This window comes from Octopus bimaculoides, chromosome 14, assembly GCF_001194135.2.
Source record: "Octopus bimaculoides isolate UCB-OBI-ISO-001 chromosome 14, ASM119413v2, whole genome shotgun sequence".
Lineage (NCBI taxonomy): Eukaryota > Metazoa > Mollusca > Cephalopoda > Octopoda > Octopodidae > Octopus > Octopus bimaculoides.
In genome coordinates, this window is record NC_068994.1 from 17,481,449 (window position 1) to 17,502,098 (window position 20,650).

Below are 20,650 nucleotides of genomic sequence, written 5' to 3' on the forward strand. Positions count from 1 at the left end.
TACACAATTCGGATATAAACTGAATGATGTACCTCATATGGCTGTATACTGTCATCATCATCATCATCATCGTTTAACATCTGCTTTCCATGCTAGCATGGGTTGGACGATTTGACTGAGGACTGGCAAACCAGAAGGCTCCACCAGGCTCCAATCTGATCTGGCAGAGTTTCTACAGCTGGATGCCCTTCCTAACGCCAACCACTCCAAGAGTGTAGTGGGTGCTTTTACGTGCCATCTGCATGGGAGCCAGTCCAGCAGCACTGGCAACGACCTCGCTCGAATGATTTTCTAACGTGCCACCAGCACAAGTGTTAGAAGGCAACGCTGATAACGATTATGCTCAACTGGTGCTATTTACAGGCCACTAGTAGGGAAGCCAGACAGCTGCTCTGGTAATGAACACGCTCGACAGTGCTGTCAGTGCTCCACTGGCCCGAGGCCAGTCATTGAGTATGGTTCAATTACGATTATATATATATATATATATATAATATGCACACGCATATTTGTATATACTTATACATATATTATTTGTCATTTCAGGCTGCTGAGCAGAACAATATTGATCCCTCCATTGTGAAACAGAAACGTCGGCGTAGAGCACCACCACCCCCCAATCCATTCACTGGAGAGGTACCTCAAGTCCAAGAAGAATCTGAGGAGGAACAACTAGATGAAGTAAGCATGCAGAAATTTTCAATATAGTTTCAGTGTTGTTATCCTTAGCACAAGTTCTCTTAGTGTGTGTGTGTGTGTGTGTGTGTGTGTGTGTGAAGTTCAGTTGATAGAGTGTAACACTGATACTGTAGAGGTAATATTTATTCCCACTTAAACATGGATGTTGTGTTAGAACTTACTATACTGTGGTAGATACCATGAGAGAAATGCTCACATTGGCTTTTTTGCATTTTGCACAAAAAAACCAACATGGGAATAAATATTACCTCCCGGTATTAATACTGCCTCTGTCGCTAATATATATTTTTTAACAAGCTCACTGGCTAATCGCGACACCAGCACCTGTTCTAGCACTTTTTCTATATATCACTGGTGGGGAGATGAGTTGATAATATCTCTAGAGGTCAAGTGTCCATCATTGATAAGACCAATGAAGGTTGAAATTACGTGATCTGGTGGTCTCGGTGCTGGAGTTGGTAGGGATTTATCTCCCCACTAGTGATATAAAGAAGAGTGCACTTTGCACTAAAAGCCTATATGACAGTTTCTATCATGGTATCTACCATAGAATAGTTTGTTGTAATAGAACATCCACGTTAAATGGGGATAAATACTATCTCTTGGTATTGATACTGCCTCTCTCACTAATATATATTGGTATTGTCTTATTAATTTGCTGAGTATCATACTAAAGCTCTACCAAATATTGTTCTCAGATTCTGTTGAGTATGTATTGATACTTATTATTCTGTCAAAATATAAGCAGTATTTTTACAAACTAATGTAAAGCACCAGACTAGAGACCATAAAGTATATAGTCTAGCCTTTTTTAACCTCAGTTCAGCTCTAACCAAGCAGATCTATGATCAGAAGCACTCCAGCCATGACCTATCCATTTTTTCATCTCCAGACATAGTATTTCAAGGAAATCAATTATCCAGTCAGGCCTGTGTTGTTTATGACTATAGGGTGTGGTTTGAGGAAGGCTTGACTGCTGTTTCTAGCAGGTTGAGTGATGACTTTGATGCCCTCTCTTGAGAATAATGATAATGATATTTTACAATGTTAGCTTAAGACCAAGATTTGTCTGTTGATTAGTATGACCACAATGCTTAGTATTTATTTTATTAATCTCAGAAGTGTGGAAGATAAAATCAACCATAGCTAGACTGGAACTCAAAATATACACATATGTAAATATTGCAAGGCTTTTAGTCTCTCATTCCACAATTTCTGCATCTCCACTGCTTCAATAATAATTTCATAGAAGGTAAAGAGTTGGAATAAATATCAGGACACATTCTATCTGGCTCTCCGGATTGCACCTAAATTTGGCTGACAACCACAAAACTGACCTGTGGCTACACAACAAGAACAAGTTGGCCTTTAAGAGAAAGTCAAGTGAAATGTTTTCTAGTTAGGAATCAAAATAATTCACTGAGAAATTTCCACCACACTAACTAATCTACCTATGAGAAATAGCAAACAAACGTTGAGCCTGTTGGTAGTGTCTATACTCTTACTCAACCTACTAGAAATAGCAGCAAAATCTCTCAAATTGCACACTTCTATCTGAAATGACAAAAGAAAGAAACATTGGACAGTGTGGTCCTAGATACACAAAAGGACAGGATGATTGCTGCTGGAATGCTTTTAGAATAAAGTTCTACTTTATGAGAGCTGACCTGGGATAAGTAACTTCATCCTACACATGAGGGTGGGGGCAAACAAAGAAAATCAAATGCTGTTTACAGCTATTTGCAACTTCAAAAGCACAGCAACAGCAACTGATTGATAGTCTTCTATTCTACCATGATGTACATTTTTATTTCATTTTCCCTTCCAGGAACTTAGTGCTCAGGACCTAATTGACTTCTCACCAGTTTACAGATGCCTTCATATATATTCAGTTTTGGTAAGTATTGTCGAAAAAATACTGGTTTTTATAAAGAATAAAAAGTTTAGGAAGGTATAACAATGCACTATAGAACAAAAAATGGACTGTATACCTGTTGTAACTTGGTAAACTATAGTCCGATGATATTTCGGAATTAGAATTCCTTCTTCAGATCTTAATTTGCTGGAGTCTCTGCTATAAACTGTTTTCCAACGGTTTTTCTTTTTTCTGAAGCATCTCAGGAGTGGTCTCACGAAGCTTCTTCTGGAATTCCTCATGAGAAGTGCGTGAGGTCAGCTGTTTCAATCTCGTGTGTGTTGTGTTGATACATCTGTGGTGCTGCTATGTTTGATTCTTTACCCTTTGGCTGGGTAAACTTGGAAAGAATCAAATGTTATAACTAGGAATGTAACATAGGCAATGGCATCAATAAAACTATAATTTTTTTAAAAATACACACAAGGCCAACCATTTTTTTAGGGATGGGTAGATAGTCATTTATGTCATCCCCAATATTTGACTGGTACTTTATTTAAGCAACTGCAAGGGAATGTAAAGCGAAGGTATATTGCGTATTTGATTTTGTATTATACTCAGCAAATGGTCTTGTGCCAAAATTTGAAACAATATTTTATTCAACATGGCAAAAAGGTGTATAAAAAATATGAGTTCTGCAATGAATGAGTAAACACTCAAAAATAACTTTATTAAAAGCACTGAACTCTAGATTCCAAATATGGTTATTGCAATTTAATATGAATTAACATTGTTCACAGTTTCAAAAATTTCAAGCAAAAACTGTAGTTGTCTTTCACAGTAGAAATAATATTTATTACTAGAAAAACAAAAGGGAATGAAACTAATCATCCTCAACTAAATTAAGAAATTATTTGAAATTATTTTTTTAACTTTTAACAGACTTCTATTTGATTTGAATTTAACATGGAAGGATTTAATTAAATACTGCAAAGCTCTCTAGTGCATGTGATGTGACAGAATGCACCCAGTCTATGTTGTAAAGCTGTTTGTGATAGGAAGGACATTCAGCTGTAAAGAACATGCCTAAAGTATGGTGATCAATCAATGCAAAAAAAAACTAGTTGTGTATTCAGTGTTAACATTTAACACATTAATGTTACAGATGATCATGGTGTGGCCAAATGAAAATCCCTTGACTTTTATCAGATAATCACACCAACTCTTTTCTCTTCAGCAAATGTGCTGTGTTAGATAGAAAATATAGTTGGTATAAGTATGTGATGTATATGGAAGAGGATAGTTAGGTAAAGATGTGCCAAGTAATCCAAGTGGAAGATGGAAGACATGAGAAGATGTGATAAAAGATCTCAGGAGGTTGGACTTCAATGAACATGTTGATAAGGGACTGCAACAAGCAGTGGGATGCTTTGCTAAAGAAGGCCTGTCCAACCCATGCAATCGTGGAAAAAGCAAACATTCAGTGATGATTATAGTTTTACCCACCTCTACTGGTTCTGCCAACCCACTACCCTAATGTGTTTATAATATTAATAATAAGAACTGTTTCAAATTTTGACACAAGGCTAGCAGTTTTTGTTGGGTGGGAGAAGTTGATTACATCAACCTTAGTACTTAACTGGTACCTATTTTGTTGACCCTGAAAGGATGAAAGGCAAAGTCAACCCCAACTCAAAACAGGAAGATGTACAAAATACCATTAAGCATTTTGTCCACCTTGCTACCTTAACCCATTAAGTTCCACTGTCCTATAAATAGGACATGAAATGAGAACATTAAATAAGCTATATCACATTGTGTCAGTGTTCTATTTATAGGACACCAAGTATTTCCATTTCTACTTGAAGTAAAGGAGTTTTAATAATTATTTTTTTCATTTTAACCTATTTTCAATCATTTGTAAAAATTTAAAAGTAATATTCAGAAATTTAAGTACCCTGGAACTTAATGGGTTAATAATACAAATAATGATTTCAAATTTTGGCACAAGGCCAGCAATTTCAAGGGAGCAGGTATGTCATTTACAACAACTCCAGTTGGCACTCTTTTTATTAAGCCTAAAAGGATGAAAGGCAAAGTCGACCTCAGCAGAATTTGAACTCAGAATGTAAAGACAGATGCAATTCCACTCAGAATTTTGCTTGGCATACTAGTGATTCTGCCAGCTTGTCACCTTAAAAATCAACATTGGCAGAATTTGAACTCAGAATGTAATAAAGACGGACAAAATTCCGCGAAACATTTTTGCCTGGTGTGCTAATGATTCTGCCAGCTCACCACCTTCAACCTCCTAAATATTAGTTTCTTTACATTGCTCACACTTTCTTTGTGTAAGGTTTTGTTAATTGTGGTGAACACTTAATACAGCTCCATATCAGCTCTCATTTATGATGGCTTCACTTGTGTCCTCAGTAAAGGCATTATTGTTCCAAATCTTTGGTTTCTTATCACTCTAACTCATAGGTTTTATTTTATTTTAGTCGTTTCCATTCTTGTATAGTATCATTCTAGCAATATCATGCACCTTATTTATCATTGTTACTGCCTCAGGTGTTAAGCTGAAGCAGTAAACAAACTGAAATAAACCACTGGTTCCTTTTAATTTCACTTTTCTCTTATTCTGTCTAGGGTGCACGGGAAACTTTTGAAACATACTACCGGAAACAGAGGCGAAAACAAGCGCGTTTATCCTTAAAACCTTCGCAAAACATGGTATGTCTTGCTTTATATGTATATATATATGTATATATATATATATATATATATATATATATATATATATATATATATATATATATATATATATATATATACATATTTTTATTTCATTCTTATTTACATACACGTCATCTTCATACTATGGCACCTTAATTCAAAGCTTATTAATATTATTTAACCTCTTCAGGAAACCAATTGACTAAAGATGGCATAGATGAAATAAGAATTCAGGACATTGATCCTCACATGTACATCAACAAGAGTGGCTATACGTACTACAGTACACATTTCTAATCCAGTCTAAAACTAGCATTAAGAGAATAATGATGATTTATTGCACCTTATTGCAATAGTTTACATTTATACACATATTTAAAATTCACAATGCTATCTGACCCTTGCTAACATGGGTCACTGAAAGGATATAAAAATAGACAAAACTATAAATGAAAACAATGATTCCAGAACCTCTTGTTCATAGTTGCTTGTACACAGAAGTTTAGTGTCTTTAATGTCTGCATTTTTCAAAATGGTTTAGTGGTTGTGAATATAAAAGTACTAACTCATAGAGCTTGCATAACATATCTTAGGAGTGTTTCGTTAATTTCAATAACATGCAGTATTTTAATTTCATATTTAAATTGTTGGACTGCATCCATACTGGGGCACTGCCTTGAAGGGTTTGAAGTTGATCATATTGACCCTTAATTCTTACTCTTAAATCTAGTACTTGATGATGGTCTCTATTTATCAAACTGATAAGTTAACGAATATGAATGCTGAACACTGTTTTTCAAGCAGTGTTAACATCAAAACAGAAATGGAGAGTCATGTGTAAATAATCCACACATGAACATACATTCAAATATACATACGTACATTTCAGGCTTCCACACAGTTACTGTTTGCAGGTTTTGCTCTTAAGGCAGTGTTCATTTGAATCTGTAGTTGAAGACACTTGCCTAAGATGCCATGGTGTGGGACCAAACTCGAAACCCAAACTTCTTAACCACATGGCCATTGCCGTCTCAAAGCTTAAAGTGAAGATTTGACCTCAGCACTAAAAATTAATAAAACATTGAATTGTTATATAATACACTGAACGGCATGAAACCATGCTTATGACCTTATTTTAAGCTGCATCATCAATATCTGTTGATAAACTAGGCTATTAAATGAGTTATTGTTGTTTAACTTCAGGTTAATAGCCATCCAGCTGTTATTATCTCATTTTATTATTACCAGCCATAGTATATTTCATGCTGCATTATCCAGTGTGTTCTTCCGGTTTAAGATAGTAGGTTGTGATTTGGGAGAGAGAGAGTTGGCTGCTATTTCTAGAAGGTCCACTTAGTGGTCTCTCTCTCTTTGTCTTAGAGTTATCACAACAGTGATGGCATAGCTGCATATGAAGGCAGCAGTTTGGGGTTTGCTATATAAACCAGCATAGGCTGTTTGTTGGGGTTGAATGGGAGACATACTCTAGCTATGCCACTGGTAGTACTATATGAACTATGGCCCTTGAATAGTCCCTGTTGATTCGGCTAGCTGTAACTCTGTTACATGTTCTATTTAACCTTCATGATATAAGTATGGAAAAGTAGATGTCAAAATGGAATGATTATAAAGGTATTTAAATTACATTGAGTGATCAATAAAACACTACTCTGGAATGTTAATGTTTTAGAAATATTAGAAACAGAATACTGTTATAGAAATAATATTTTTTACGTATCCTTTAAATTTCATGTTTTCTTTTCTTTTCATTTCAGTATGAAAGTTTAGATTCCTATAAATTGTATTTTCATGATGTTGTTGGGTAAGTCAAAGTTTAAGTATTCTGATTCCTTCTGTAATATAGAAGCCTGAATGTAACAAACACAGTCACATCTCTTCTCTAACAAATCTTACACTTTGTAGGCTATGAATGTATGACTTAGAATATTTAGTTTTGTCTTGTCATATTACAATGACTTCAAGGTTAGTTTTGCTTTACATCACTGAGAAATTGATAAAGTACCAGTGATGGTTGTTGTTGAACCCCAGTCCAGCCCTGACTAAGCAAATCCATGATCAGAGATGTTCCAGCTGTGATCACCAGTTTTCATAGTCTTATTGATGTCTACTCTATCCAATATGCTTCTTTCCTTTTAATATGGTAGGGTGTGATTTAAGGGAGTTCTTGTTGCTTTTTGTAGTATGTTGAGTGACCTCATTGAGCTTCCCTCATCAGATATAACAGTATAGACCTTGTACTTTGACAAAAAAAATGTCATTGTATGGTATTTTTAAAATGTGGTCAGCATGTTGTTAAGGTGCTAAACTGGCAACACAAAAGTAAGAGAACTTTTTTATATCAATTATGAAATTATAACTGGCACTCTATCGGTTATGATGTTGAGGGTTCCAGTTGATTTGATCAATGGAATAACCTGCTCGTTAAATTAACGTTTTGTTTTTTTCCTCCTCATTCTGTCAGTGGGGAGGGAGAATGCAGATACTGAACTGAGAAAGATAAAAGTAAGGAAAAGAAAGTGTTATAGAGAAGTGGATTAGATAAAGCATCTACGACCACATTATCCTCCTAGTGCTATAGTTTTTTCAAAGACAGTATGGTGTGATTTAAGAAAGATTTAGCTGCTGTTTCTAGCAGTCTGAGTACCCATGTAGAGGATCCTTCAGTGGTTCCTGAAGTTAGTTATTAGGAGACAGAAGGCTTAATTGTAAAATAATTTTTCTTAAGTTCCATGTTTGTCTTATTTAATGACATATTTTGTTTTTCTCTCTCTCTCTCTCTCTCTCTCAATCATTGTTGATGTGTTAGTGATAATTCTTTGTTTTTTTACCATTTCAGATTTTTTGTGGTGGAAGATCACATTCTGAACACAACAAGTGGTCTTGTAAACCAGGCCTATATGGATGAATTATGGGAAATGGCTGTGTCAAAAATAGCTGCTGAATTGCGTAGGAATTGTGTAAGTTTATCAGGACCTCCCCTCTCTCTCTCTCACACACACACACATCAGTTTAACTTTAAAATATATTTCCTTAACGTATCAACCTGGCATAATTTTACTGCTTTGTTTTATGACTAACTGCGATGTTGAACATAATACAAGCAGATAAGTTTTTTTGTTGTTTCTTTATATTAGCAGCGACAGGAAAACGAATTTTACTGAAGCTACCATTAAACATTGCGAGTAGGATAAAATGTGTTAATATTATTTATATGTGATAATTGTTGTTGTTTAGTGCCAAGTTATCCCTGATCAAACAAACTGGGATCAAAGGGATTTCAAATACAAAAAGACATTGTCTTTTACATACATACATACATACATACATACATACATACATACATTTTTTTCTCTCTTCATTTTTTTCCTTATTCTTTTCTGTCAAAGAGCACAGGCTGGAAATGTCAAAGACTTTTCCATTTTTCCCAAGCGTCAAATTAATACACCTTGCTTGTTGTTCCCTCATCTGTTTCTATATATATATATATATATGAGAGAAAGAGTGAGAGAGACAGTTGGCAAGAGCTGGGTATGCTCAGTATAGAAAACTCATCATAGTACTCAAAAGTTTTGGTCCAGGTAAGGCCCATACCATCAGGAATGGGTGTAGAAGAAATCCAAATTGAGCTGATATGAGGGAAGTAATAGAGATAAATACAGTTATGCTTGACAAAATTATACATTTACATGGAGTGCAAAAGTAAAATAGAGAATAAAAGTACAAATTAAGATAAGCTTATCTTATTCAGTATTTTTATTCTCTATTTCTTTGTGCTCCATATAAATATATTTATATGAAGCCTGTGTTTATCTTCATTACTTCCTATATAACATATATATATGTATACCTATATTGTTCAATTTATCCTTCTTCAAGTTGATGGGATATGATTTAGAAAAAATGTGGCAGCTATTTCTAGCAGATTGAGTGACCATATGTTTTCCATCTTTTGTGGCTCAGTGCCCCCTTTTAAAGAGTAGGATTTTGCAAACAACTCCCTTCCCATGTTGTAACAAAACATGAAAAATGAAAAGCAGTAGATCATTTTAATCAAACTGAAGCCAGTTTTAACCCTTTGGCATTTAAACTAGCCATATCAGACCCAAATATTCTACATGTTTTATGTTCAAACTGACCAGATTCAGCCTCTCACACCTACTATACAATGTCATTCTAAAAATATACTATCACCTCATTGGAATCTAGAAGCAACAAGATAATGCATGATTAATTCAAACAACTTTGAACAAATAAGCATTACATTTGGCAGAATAATCTGAATGTTAATGGGTTAAGCAATGATATATTTATTCATATTATAGTATCCTGTCAAGCATGTGCCTCATTTCTAGAGGTTTGTGTCGACTAGTGCCCCCTATGGAAATGACTAAAAATGGAAACTTAAATAAGAAAATTATACTGGATCTTAGTGCATCATCAACCATGTCTCTGCTCAATAATAATGCAATGTTCTTCCTGTTCATATTTTAATCTTGAAAAATATTATTGTGAAAAAAATGTTTGAAATACAAGTATTGCTTTAAATATTGTATTTATAAAGAAAATCGCTATACCTCTAAATACCCACTGCTTCCACTCCCATAACACACTTCGACATTTACTGTCCGTTTTCTGAACACACAATGCCCCCAAAGGGACACTACCACACAGATTAAGAACCACAGATGTAAAAAAAACTCCTTATTTTCTTGTATATGTGATCGCATTTATTTATTAAGGAAAAAAGCATTTTACACTAAATATTATATTTGATGGCATTTATATAGAATCTAAAATCTTTATTTTGAGCTACAAAATCTTTTTTGTTACCAGAAATCTTCATTTCTCAGTTTTTGTGTCTCTTTATAAAAAATATTATTAAAATTTCAGCACCCAAACTCAGCTGTCTTCTTGTATTTCAGGGATATTGCAATTCTGAGAATATCATGTTGGAAATTAAAAACCTTATTCTTTTGTTCTGCCATACACTGCGGGTGAGTAAACTTCTTACAGTTCTGTTATGGCCATCAGACAAATTGACTGACAGTTAACTGAAATAGTGACTGGCCATCAAAGCCAAAAGTGCATATACGAGATTGTCAAATGTAATATTTTAAGCATGTAAAATAATATGAATCAATGATTAACACTTTTGTTACCAACAAATGCAAAACTTTCCCAACCTTACCAGTTCTATGATACAAATCTACTGTTTTAAAGTGTCTGAACTAAGATCATCATCAAAATTTTACATTAATTTATGTTCCAAACATCAGCTTAATAATGGCAGTTATTTTATGAAATTCTTCATTATTTTCAAAATTAATTAAAACAGAGGTAGTATATGTTTCAACAGAAACATGGTAACAAAAAGGTTAATGTTGGATTAAATTTGGTATTAAAATGGTTGTAGGGCTTGCTCAAACTAAAAGATCAACTAAAAATGATTTGGAATGTGGGTATGTATATCCATATCCAACTTTAGAAGGATGCACCTTATTGATGAGATAATGAATGAATGAAACTGCAGGTCTTTGCAATACATGTCTTTAGAAGATTGAGCCTTATTGACGAGGTAACAAAGCAATATGACTCTTGAAAGCCGATCTAAGATATGCCACTACAGAAAGCTAGGTGTTCAAGTATTGATAATATTGATTTTGGCATTGACTTCAATGAGCTTCTTCACTGGGAGATTTTTATCTCATTTATGTGAATTGACTATGTGTAGATACAGTGATGTATGTGTTATACAGTTGCTAGAATTGTAACAATATTCTTTTTGATACAAACAGTAGATTTGTATCATAGAACTGGTAGGATTTGTATCATAGAACTGGTATTCTGTACACAGTGCAATGTTGTCTTATCCAGTTTGAGGTACCTCAGTAATGTTTAATAACACTGTAACACGATTTTTATCCTTGGGTAGCAACTGTTATTTCCTATTGCATAATCCTAGAAAGTATGTAAAAGGGTTATTTCCTTCAAACTTTGCTTTTCTTACATCTATTCAAACCTCAAAGAATCCCTCTCAACTCATGACTATGATGCTCCACCCCACTACTCCTGCTCATGATTAAAGATGCACACATTGTCAACCACTAAGGGTCATGCTAAAATGGTTAAGGTCAAGCAACTGACAAGCAAATCTGAGCAGAATATTTGCTATAATGATATTTCTGCTTCAGCAACTCAGTGTTGAATGTGTCTGAAATGTAATGGAAAATAGGTCGGTTTCAAAACATTGACGTCCAGGTCACAAAAGCAAAGTTCGAAGGGAATGGTAGTAGTTATTTCTTTTGATTTGTAGATAGAAGGAAATAGAAAACATTTTCTGACCGACGACAAAAAAAAAAAAAAAATGCAATTTATGCTGTTCATGGGAAGTAATTAGTGGAATGATAGTTTTGTTGGTACCAATTCGAAATTGATGTCATTTTGTCTTTTTCCTTGGATGTATGGATAGATCTGATGTAGTAAACCTTCTTGTTATTTTTGTAATTTTTGAGACAACCAGGAAAAAGAGTGAGTTTTAAAAGAATAGTAAGTGAAATAGTTGTTATGGTGGTATATGTATGATTGTTGTGACGATGATGATGATAGTTTAAATGAGTTCTTCTAATAATATTTTGATTATATCTTCATATCTTCAGGGCTATGGTTTCAGTGTGGGGCACCTTTTAGAATTATTACTTGAGATCAGGTTAGTATTTTTTATTTTTTGGTTCCTTTGTGCTTTTCTTCATTAGGTTATAATTAATTAATGATTTTTTTTTGCTCTTTTTGTCTGTCAAGCCAAGAAGATACATCGTTCACTTTGAATGAAACAATCAAAAACCTATTTTGTGAAAATAGACTTTTGAAATGTTTAATATTGAATACAGCTTTCTATTCATTGTAATAATTAACAAGAGGGAGAAACAGGAAGGCATGGGACAAACGTTTGGCCTTACAGAGGCAATCACTAATGACTGAGGCCTTTGGTGATATGCTGTGCTTGAGAAGACCTTTCAAGCTAAGTGAAATCATAGTTGTGGCCGTTGTTGATGTCACATAACCAGCACCTCTGTTGGTGGTACATAAAAAGCACCAGTTGAGTGCTGGGCCTCATGGAGCCAATGACAAATGACCAAGACCTTTGGCAATATGCTGTGCTTGAGAAAAAGACATATCAAACCAAGTGAAATAGTAGTCCTGGCAGATACTGGTGTCATGCAACTGGCACCCATGCTGATGGCATATAAAAGCACCCATTACACTCTTGGAGTGGTTGGTGTTAGGAAGGGCATCCAGTCATAGAAACCATCCCAAATCCGACTGGAATCTGGTGCAGCCCCTCAGCTTACCAGCCCTGTTCAAACCATCCAACCCATACCAGCATAGACAACAAACATTAAATGAGGATGATGTGAAAATAAGTTTTGCATCTTGAATACAGCTTGTATCTATGGAGAATTATTTACTGCATGTAACTCGGCCTGCAGAACAATTATGTGAGTGATGAAAAACAGATTTTAAAAAAAAAGGATTAGACTGTCATAAATGATAAGTTGAAAAGTAATAATTCAATCAATCATTGACTTGTTTTGTTGTTGTAGGGATCAATATAATGAGATGTTGATGACAAAGTGGGCCGCAATATTTGACCTAATCTTCAGTGATGACAACTACACACCAATGTACATAGAAAATGAGAAAGACTTTCAGACAATTATGGGAGATTTTCCTTTATCAGAACAATTAACAGCGGTAAGTAATCCTGTGATGCCTTCTGTAACCTATTTTCATAGGATTCACTTTATTTCATTTGTTCTGTCTCAGTACCCTGAGTTCAAATCCTGCAATGTTCAGCCACCCTATTCCTAGACTTCATTATTAACCTCTATGCCTCGTCCTTCAGAACAGGAAATCTCTTGCATTTGTCTTACCTGCAAATATTCAAGAGGAATATTCACCAAGTTGTGCCTGCACAACAATCCTTCCTCCAGATCCAGCTAATAAAGAGGTTTTTTAAAAAATTAGATACAAAAGAAAAAGCAACAAATCTCAACCACTTGCATCTCTATGAAGTGCCATGATTCGTACACTAAGGTACAGACGTGGCTGTGTGGTACAAAGTTTGCTTCCCAACTACATGGTTTCAGGTTCCGTCCCATTGCATGGCACCTTGAGCAAATGTTTTCTCCTATAGCCCTGGGTTGATCAAAGCCATGTGAGGTGGATTTGGTAGGCAGACTCTGAAAGATAACTAGTGTGTGTATGTCTGTATAGATAGATATAGTGAAAAATATGAGAGGAAGGAAAATACACAGAGTGTATGTATTTTTTTTATGAGACAAGCAATTTCACTTTTGCTAATCATGATTAAGAAATTAGTGAAAATATTACAATTTCATGATATCATAAGGCACTTGCTTTGACGTCGTGTGGAAGTTGTAAATGAGTATCACTGTCATGCAAGCAGTGTTTTTTTTTTCAATCTTCTGTGAAAACATGTCAAGTCATGGAGAAATATTACTTTACTTGGAAATAGGTAAGGGATGGTAACAGGAAAGGCAGCCAACTGTAGAAAATTCACCTCAACAGATTCCAGCTTACCTATACAAGCCTGGCAAAGTGGATGTTCAAATAATGATATAATAATAATGATATACTGAGTCTGGGGAATAAAATATATACATTTTGGGGGGTCCCAGAAGTAATCTTGGTACTTTATTTCAATGATAACATTGTTTTGTTATATATTTAATATATATTTTTATGTTTTATGTTGCAGAATGACTTTCCAAAACAGTTTCCTTTCTCTCAATTTGTACCAAAAATTTATCACGAAGTCAAGGAGTATATTAACGCTTGCTTGAAATTTTCATCTGATTTACATTTAAGGTAAGTTAATATGCTCAGCACATTATCTTGATAGTCTTAAACTTGCTTACTTCAAATTTGATACCATTTTTGTCTGACAGGTGATTAGCTAGTGCTAGGAAGGTACTCCATCTGTAAATTAATATTATACGCTTTCATGGATAAAACGTTTTTTTTGTTTTTTTAACGATTTAACCCTATCCATATCTGGCTAAAATATTTTACCTGTTTTATGTTTAATCTGACCAGATCTAACCTCTCACTCTTTCCCTCCAATATCACTGTAAAATAAAACTATCACATCATAATCACTGCTAAAAAGATAATGCATAATTAATTCAAAGCAATATGAATAAACAAGTATTACATTTGACAGAGTAATCTGAATGCTAAATGATTAACATAAAAATTACTGTGATTCACTCATTAGATGAAGAAATAAATGTTTCAAATTTTTATACAGTTACGAGAAAGCGTGTGTGTGTGTGTGTGTGTGTGTGTGCGTGCGTGCATGAGAAATTGTCATGAGATATCAGACACAATAGCGTTAAGTTGTTTATGAGTTCAAACTCTTCCAGACATTTTGTTTTACCTTAGTTTATATCATGGAGAGAAAAATGCATCAAAATTTTATTGCAATAAAAATATAAACAGTAGGAAAATTATTTGGCTTTTGCAAGCACCATAAATATTTGTGAAAAGCATTTGAATTTTTACCACATCTCTGACTTATACTGCCATGGAAAACAGGAGTGGAATGATTTTGTTTTTCCTACTATTTTCTATTATCTTGGCTTTCTTAACCCTTTGACTATGAATCAAATTTCATGGTTCTTTCTGTAATGATGTTAATATCTACCAAAAAATAAGTTGGTATTTTCTGCAAGTCACATTGCCCCAATAAACTTGACATATCTCAGCAGAAAATAGTTTTTAGACATGACATTCCACAACAAAAAATAGATTGGTATAGAAACTGTTTTCTACAGTCAAGGGTAATGAAATTTTGAGTGGATATTTCTACTTTCTGCAGTAAGAGGGTTGATTAAACGAGAAAATAAGATAATGTTAATTAATTTAAAATTAATTTGAAATGTTTGTCTCTTTTTATACATTTCATTCACAGTCACACAGAAATAGATGATATGATTCGTAAATCAACTAATCAACTTTTAACAAGAACACTTAGTGGCTGCTTATCAACTCTCATCAAAAAGCCCTCCCTCAGCCTTCTACAAGTAAGTTGATTGCATTTTCTTTCTAATTATATTTAACAGTAAATCTTCCTCCTCAGATCTTTCTAGTTTTGCTTTTGTGTATGTGTGCCTGTATTTTGACTCTGCTATATCAATGCAAAACTGAGATGCTTTTCAGAAAAGAAATCAGAACATTTGAAGGTTTCCCCATTTATAGTTTGTGGTGTATCCTTGGAAGCACTCAGAGAAGCAAAATACTGCATACAGAAATCTTGAAGCCTATGCAGTCCATCCATGTTGAAGCAATGATTACAAAATATATTCTCCTTTGAACTGTGGACGTAATCCATGTGAGGAAATGCTGTCTGCCAAATACAGTGTTCTTTTGTGAGCTAACAGAGGACTCTCATCAACATATTGGTCTTAAAAAGTGTTGGAAAGACCACTTGAAGTGCATCCTCACTGCCTGTATGATTCCTGCCAAGGAACTCAAGAGACTTCCTGCACACTGGGAGATATGGTGAAGAGCTACCTACAATGGCATACAACTATTTGAAATCAAATGTTCCAGACCAAAGGTTAAATGAAGGACAGCTAATTAACCTTTCAATCACCAAACACAAACAGCTTGTCTTTTAATTTGTCTCTTACTAGTTTTGTATTGCATTTGCCTATTCACCAAGGAGATGGTGAAACACAGACGGAGAAGGGCAACATTCTTTGGGCTACCAACTCATTGAATGTGATTTCTAATATTCAACAAGTATTTTGCTGGGTTCTGAGCAGAACACTTTAGCCTACTTGCTTCTAATTTGCCTAACTGTGGGCAACCCGTACATGTCGTGAAAAGTCAATTGACTGTTTATTGCACCACACTGCATGAGATGAATATTTATCCTTTAGTTTCATTGAATGAATCTTTTCAAAAAAACCTCTTTCTTCTTTTCTTTTTATGTGATGGTACAACTTAGCTGGCAGTTTTCTCATGACCGCTAGAAGCTCAGTTTCTGTCATTTCCAAAACAAAAAAGACCTCTTTCTTGCATCTAACTAAGCATCTCAAAGTGATTCAAAAAAAGAGAACATCTTTAATATTTTGGGTTGTATCATTTGTCAAAATAATATATCTATAAAAATGTTTCTTACTTTAATATTTGCAAGTTATAAACAACCAATTCGTATTTGTCCAAGCGTGACTTTATCTGAGATTGGTGACTTAAAAAAAAATTTGCTTCATGCCATGTACAATCTCACTGCATTATATCTTGGGCAAATATCATTTTCTTTAACCTTGGGTTGACCCACAACTTGTGAGGGAAATTGGGAAGATGAAAACTGTATAGAAATCTGTCAGATAGTTTGTACTTGTAATACAAAAGCTACAGCATTGTCACAGTCACACTGATTCCTGATTATTATGTTATCATAATAACATAACATGGGTAGAGCCTGGGGAATGCATGAGTAGGTAATGCTGTTGGTCAAACCACTGAACCCACCTTATCAAAACTCATGGAGATCCTTCAGTACATCCCCCCACACATACACACCCATTGTAAAAGCCTTTCCTCTTTTTCAGCTCATCCAAATTTCCATTAATATGAATAACTTAGAGAAATCCTGTAGTTCATTGGAAGAATACATTTCCAATATAACTGGGTAAGTAACTGGTTTTGCTTTTTACCTGTTTGTTTGCTGAAATAAATCACAGTTGTTGTCTTTATCCTTATGTTTAATTAATTAATTCATTCATTTATTAACTCAGCACACTGCTACAGTAACCCTTATATTTGTCTAATTTTAGTGCTGAGAAAGATAGTATTCATGTTGCTAAACTACATGGTACATCAATGTTTAAGGTGAGTTCATCTTAAAGGCTTTTTAAACTTCATTCTAATTGTTTGATAAAGTTGATTCCCATACTTTGCATTATTAGATTTTTCATGATTCTTCATAACATTAATAATACTCTGCTTTTACTCTACAAGACCTATTGAAAGTTAAGTTAGGACCAGAAAAGAATTGACTCATTGCCAGGAATTTTGACACAATCCAAAGATTCTGTTTTGGGTGATGTAACAAGGTTGATAATAACACTGTGGAGGCGCAATGGCCCAGTGGTTAGGGCAGTGGACTTGAGGTCATAGGATCGCGGTTTCGATTCCCAGACCGGGCGTTGTGAGTGTTTATTGAGCGAAAACACCTAAAGCTCCATGAGGATCCGGCAGGGGATGGTGGTGAACCCTGCTGTACTCTTCCACCACAACTTTCTCTCACTCTTACTTCCTGTTTCTGTTGTGCCTGTAATTCAAAGGGTCAGCCTTGTCACACTGTGTCACGCGGAATATCCCCGAGAACTACGTTAAGGGTACACGTGTCTGTGGAGTGCTCAGCCACTTGCACGTTAATTTCATGAGCAGGCAGTTCCGTTGATCGGCTCAACTGGAACCCTCGACGTCGTAAGCGACGGAGTGCCAACAACAACGATAATAACACTATGTATACCGATTTTCTTTCTTGACCCCACCCCCACTTTTACTCAATCTCCTTTTGGAGAGCTTAACAGAGGTTATGTGAAGGCACATGGCTCACTGATTAGAGCATCAGGCTCACAATCATGAGGTAATGAGTTTGATTCCTGGACTGGGCTGTGTGTTGTGTTCTTGAATAAAACACTATTTCATGTTGCTCCAGTTTACTCAGCTGTAGAAATGGGTTGTGACCTCACCTGGTGCCAAGCTGTATCAGCCTTTGCTTTTCCCTTGGACAACATCGGTAATTTTGAGAGGGGAGACTGATATGCATGAGTGACTGCTGATCTTCCACAAACAACCTTGCCTGGACTTGTGCCTCAGAGGGGAATCTTCTAGGTGCAATCCCATGATAACTCTTACCAACTTCAGTAGCGATGTCTCGGTACCAAGGGATATAACTCTTAACTAAATCCCCTACTTGGTTTGTTTCATCACTTTACAGCAACCGCAAACTGGATGTTTACAATAACCTGCCATTTTCTGAATATATTATATCTGTTTTCTTATTGAACACAATGTTCATGTTTGTAGTTTTAACATGGTGAATTTTTTACTTCAGGATGCACGCAGTGAAGCAGAAGAATATATATATAAACAGCTTAATGTGAAAATTGACGAATTTTTAGATTTAGGTATGTATATTGTGTGTGTGTTTATGTGTGCATGCGTGTTTTTATGTGTGTGTGTGTGTGGTTAATGAGGGATACTTGAACTGTAATCTTTAGTCTAGTTGGATACATTTATGGTAACAAATCAGTAACACACTTTCAGCAACTGTAAGGAAAGGAAATCTTGCCTCCAGAATTTTGAGATATTGCAGCTAGATTAACTGCTTGGAAGGGCAACAGCCATCACACTCCTTGGGGCCACCAAAACTCTAAAGTGTAAGGGCAAAAGTTATCTTTGCAGCTGGCCTGAATGCTTGCAACAAACATTAGTGTTAAAGTAAGCAATGGATGAAGTCTCTAAATAGTTATATAACAAATCAATCTAAAAATATTTTATTAACAATTTCCTATACAATTATTCATATTATTCTAAAAGATTTGTTTTAAACAATGATTAATAAAACAAAGGTGGCATGAGAGACAGATATAATTCTTTTGTTTTATCACCAATACATATTTTCACATCACTAGAATTTGAACGTATATTCATAATAATTACATTATGAAATTAATCAATTAATCTGGTAATGTTAATGTTTTGTGTCAAACAAATATCTTCTCCTGCATGTTTCTAAACAAATGTCTTCTTCTGCATGTTTCAGCAAATTATGACTGGGCGTTAATGGAATCTAAAGGTCATGCAAGTGGCTACCTCATGGATCTTATCGCTTTTTTACAAAGTACATTTATGTCATTCACTAACCTGCCAGTAAGTCATTTTGATTTTTGTTTTGTTTTTCTCTCTATAATTCCCCCCACTCCCCCTCTTCACTCATGCAAATGTACACACACACACACACACACACACACACACACACACACACACACACACACACACACAACTGATTCAAGAGGTCAGTAAAGCTTAACAAATTGGTTTACAACATCTGCTCCAGTTAAGTTTAGAAGTTCTAAACTCGTCCCTTTTGCTGATGGCAAAAAGGCAAAATTTAACTCTTTTAGCATTTAAACTGGCCATATCAATATCACACCCAAATATTCTACTTATTTTATGTTCAAGACAACCAGAGCCAGCCTCTTACAGCTACCCTACAATGTCATTCTAAAAATAAACCATCACATCATCAAAGTCTTGAAGCTATGAGATCATGCATAATTAATTCAAAACAATATGCATAAATAAGCTTTACATTTGACAGAGTAATCTGAATGCTAAAGGGTAAACAATAAGTATTTATTTTTTAATTATTTTATTTCGTATTCTGCAAACTTAGTATATGCATTCTATAATTTACTTAGATGATTTCTTCCATAACAATGTTCCTAGTCTATATCCTGTATTCACCATCAAGAAGTATATTTCTGGTTGTTCTGTTAATTTTCTTTGATCTGCAAATAACTCAGGTTTGTTGGATCTGCTGATAGCAACATATAATTGTCCATGTGTGAACACTGGAATCAGAAGGTACAATGCACTCCTCTTGAAACTTTGTCCTTGACTCTTTTTTATCATCATAATTAAAGTATGCCTTAGAGGAAAATTGCATTTTTTCTTCTTCAGTAACTTGGTGTCAGATTGTTGAAGAGAAATCCAAAGAATCATTTTCCTTTCATTGTAGAAGTGAATTCAATGAATAAATTGAATAAGTTCACTGTTTTCTATTTCATTTCTATAAGCAGCAAATTAGCTGAGTTTTTAGATTGTCAGTCATAATGCCATGCAGTATTTGTTCTGAGACTTTGTTCTCTAAGTTCAAACCTCTCTGAGGTCAATTGTTCCCTTTTATCCTTTTATAGTCAACTAGCAGAAATACCCGGCGTTGCCCGGGTTAAAGAGAATAATGAAATCTAAAAACGCCGTCTAGACTACGCATCATCTTTATATATAGAGATGTATATACACACACGCACCCAAACACATGTATATATATGTATATCAATATAAATATATGAAAGTCAATGAAGTTTCGTAAAAGAAGGTGATCATGTACATACTTTCTTGCTGTTGTGATTATAACACCTCATTGTAAACTATGTTCCTTGTTTTCCCTTGTGGAGCATATACAAATAGGTTTTTTGTTGCTGCCCACTCTTGAGCAGCCAACATACAGTT

At 34.8% G+C, this 20,650-nt stretch overlaps 1 protein-coding gene across 3 annotated transcripts in view; it reads left to right on the forward strand.

The window, feature by feature from the left end:
• Window positions 1-20,650, forward strand: part of LOC106883631 (exocyst complex component 6B) — a 130,029-nt gene that overhangs the window by 101,155 nt on the left and 8,224 nt on the right. For all 3 annotated transcript variants that reach the window (XM_052972708.1, XM_052972707.1, XM_052972710.1), the window contains exons 6-19: window positions 547-681; window positions 2,528-2,596; window positions 5,204-5,287; window positions 7,066-7,112; window positions 8,148-8,268; window positions 10,234-10,305; window positions 11,968-12,017; window positions 12,913-13,063; window positions 14,091-14,200; window positions 15,306-15,417; window positions 16,954-17,033; window positions 17,179-17,233; window positions 18,468-18,540; window positions 19,179-19,285. In XM_052972708.1, the coding sequence (XP_052828668.1) occupies window positions 547-681; window positions 2,528-2,596; window positions 5,204-5,287; window positions 7,066-7,112; window positions 8,148-8,268; window positions 10,234-10,305; window positions 11,968-12,017; window positions 12,913-13,063; window positions 14,091-14,200; window positions 15,306-15,417; window positions 16,954-17,033; window positions 17,179-17,233; window positions 18,468-18,540; window positions 19,179-19,285 (1,266 nt within the window). The remainder of the gene's footprint in view (window positions 1-546; window positions 682-2,527; window positions 2,597-5,203; window positions 5,288-7,065; window positions 7,113-8,147; window positions 8,269-10,233; window positions 10,306-11,967; window positions 12,018-12,912; window positions 13,064-14,090; window positions 14,201-15,305; window positions 15,418-16,953; window positions 17,034-17,178; window positions 17,234-18,467; window positions 18,541-19,178; window positions 19,286-20,650) is intronic.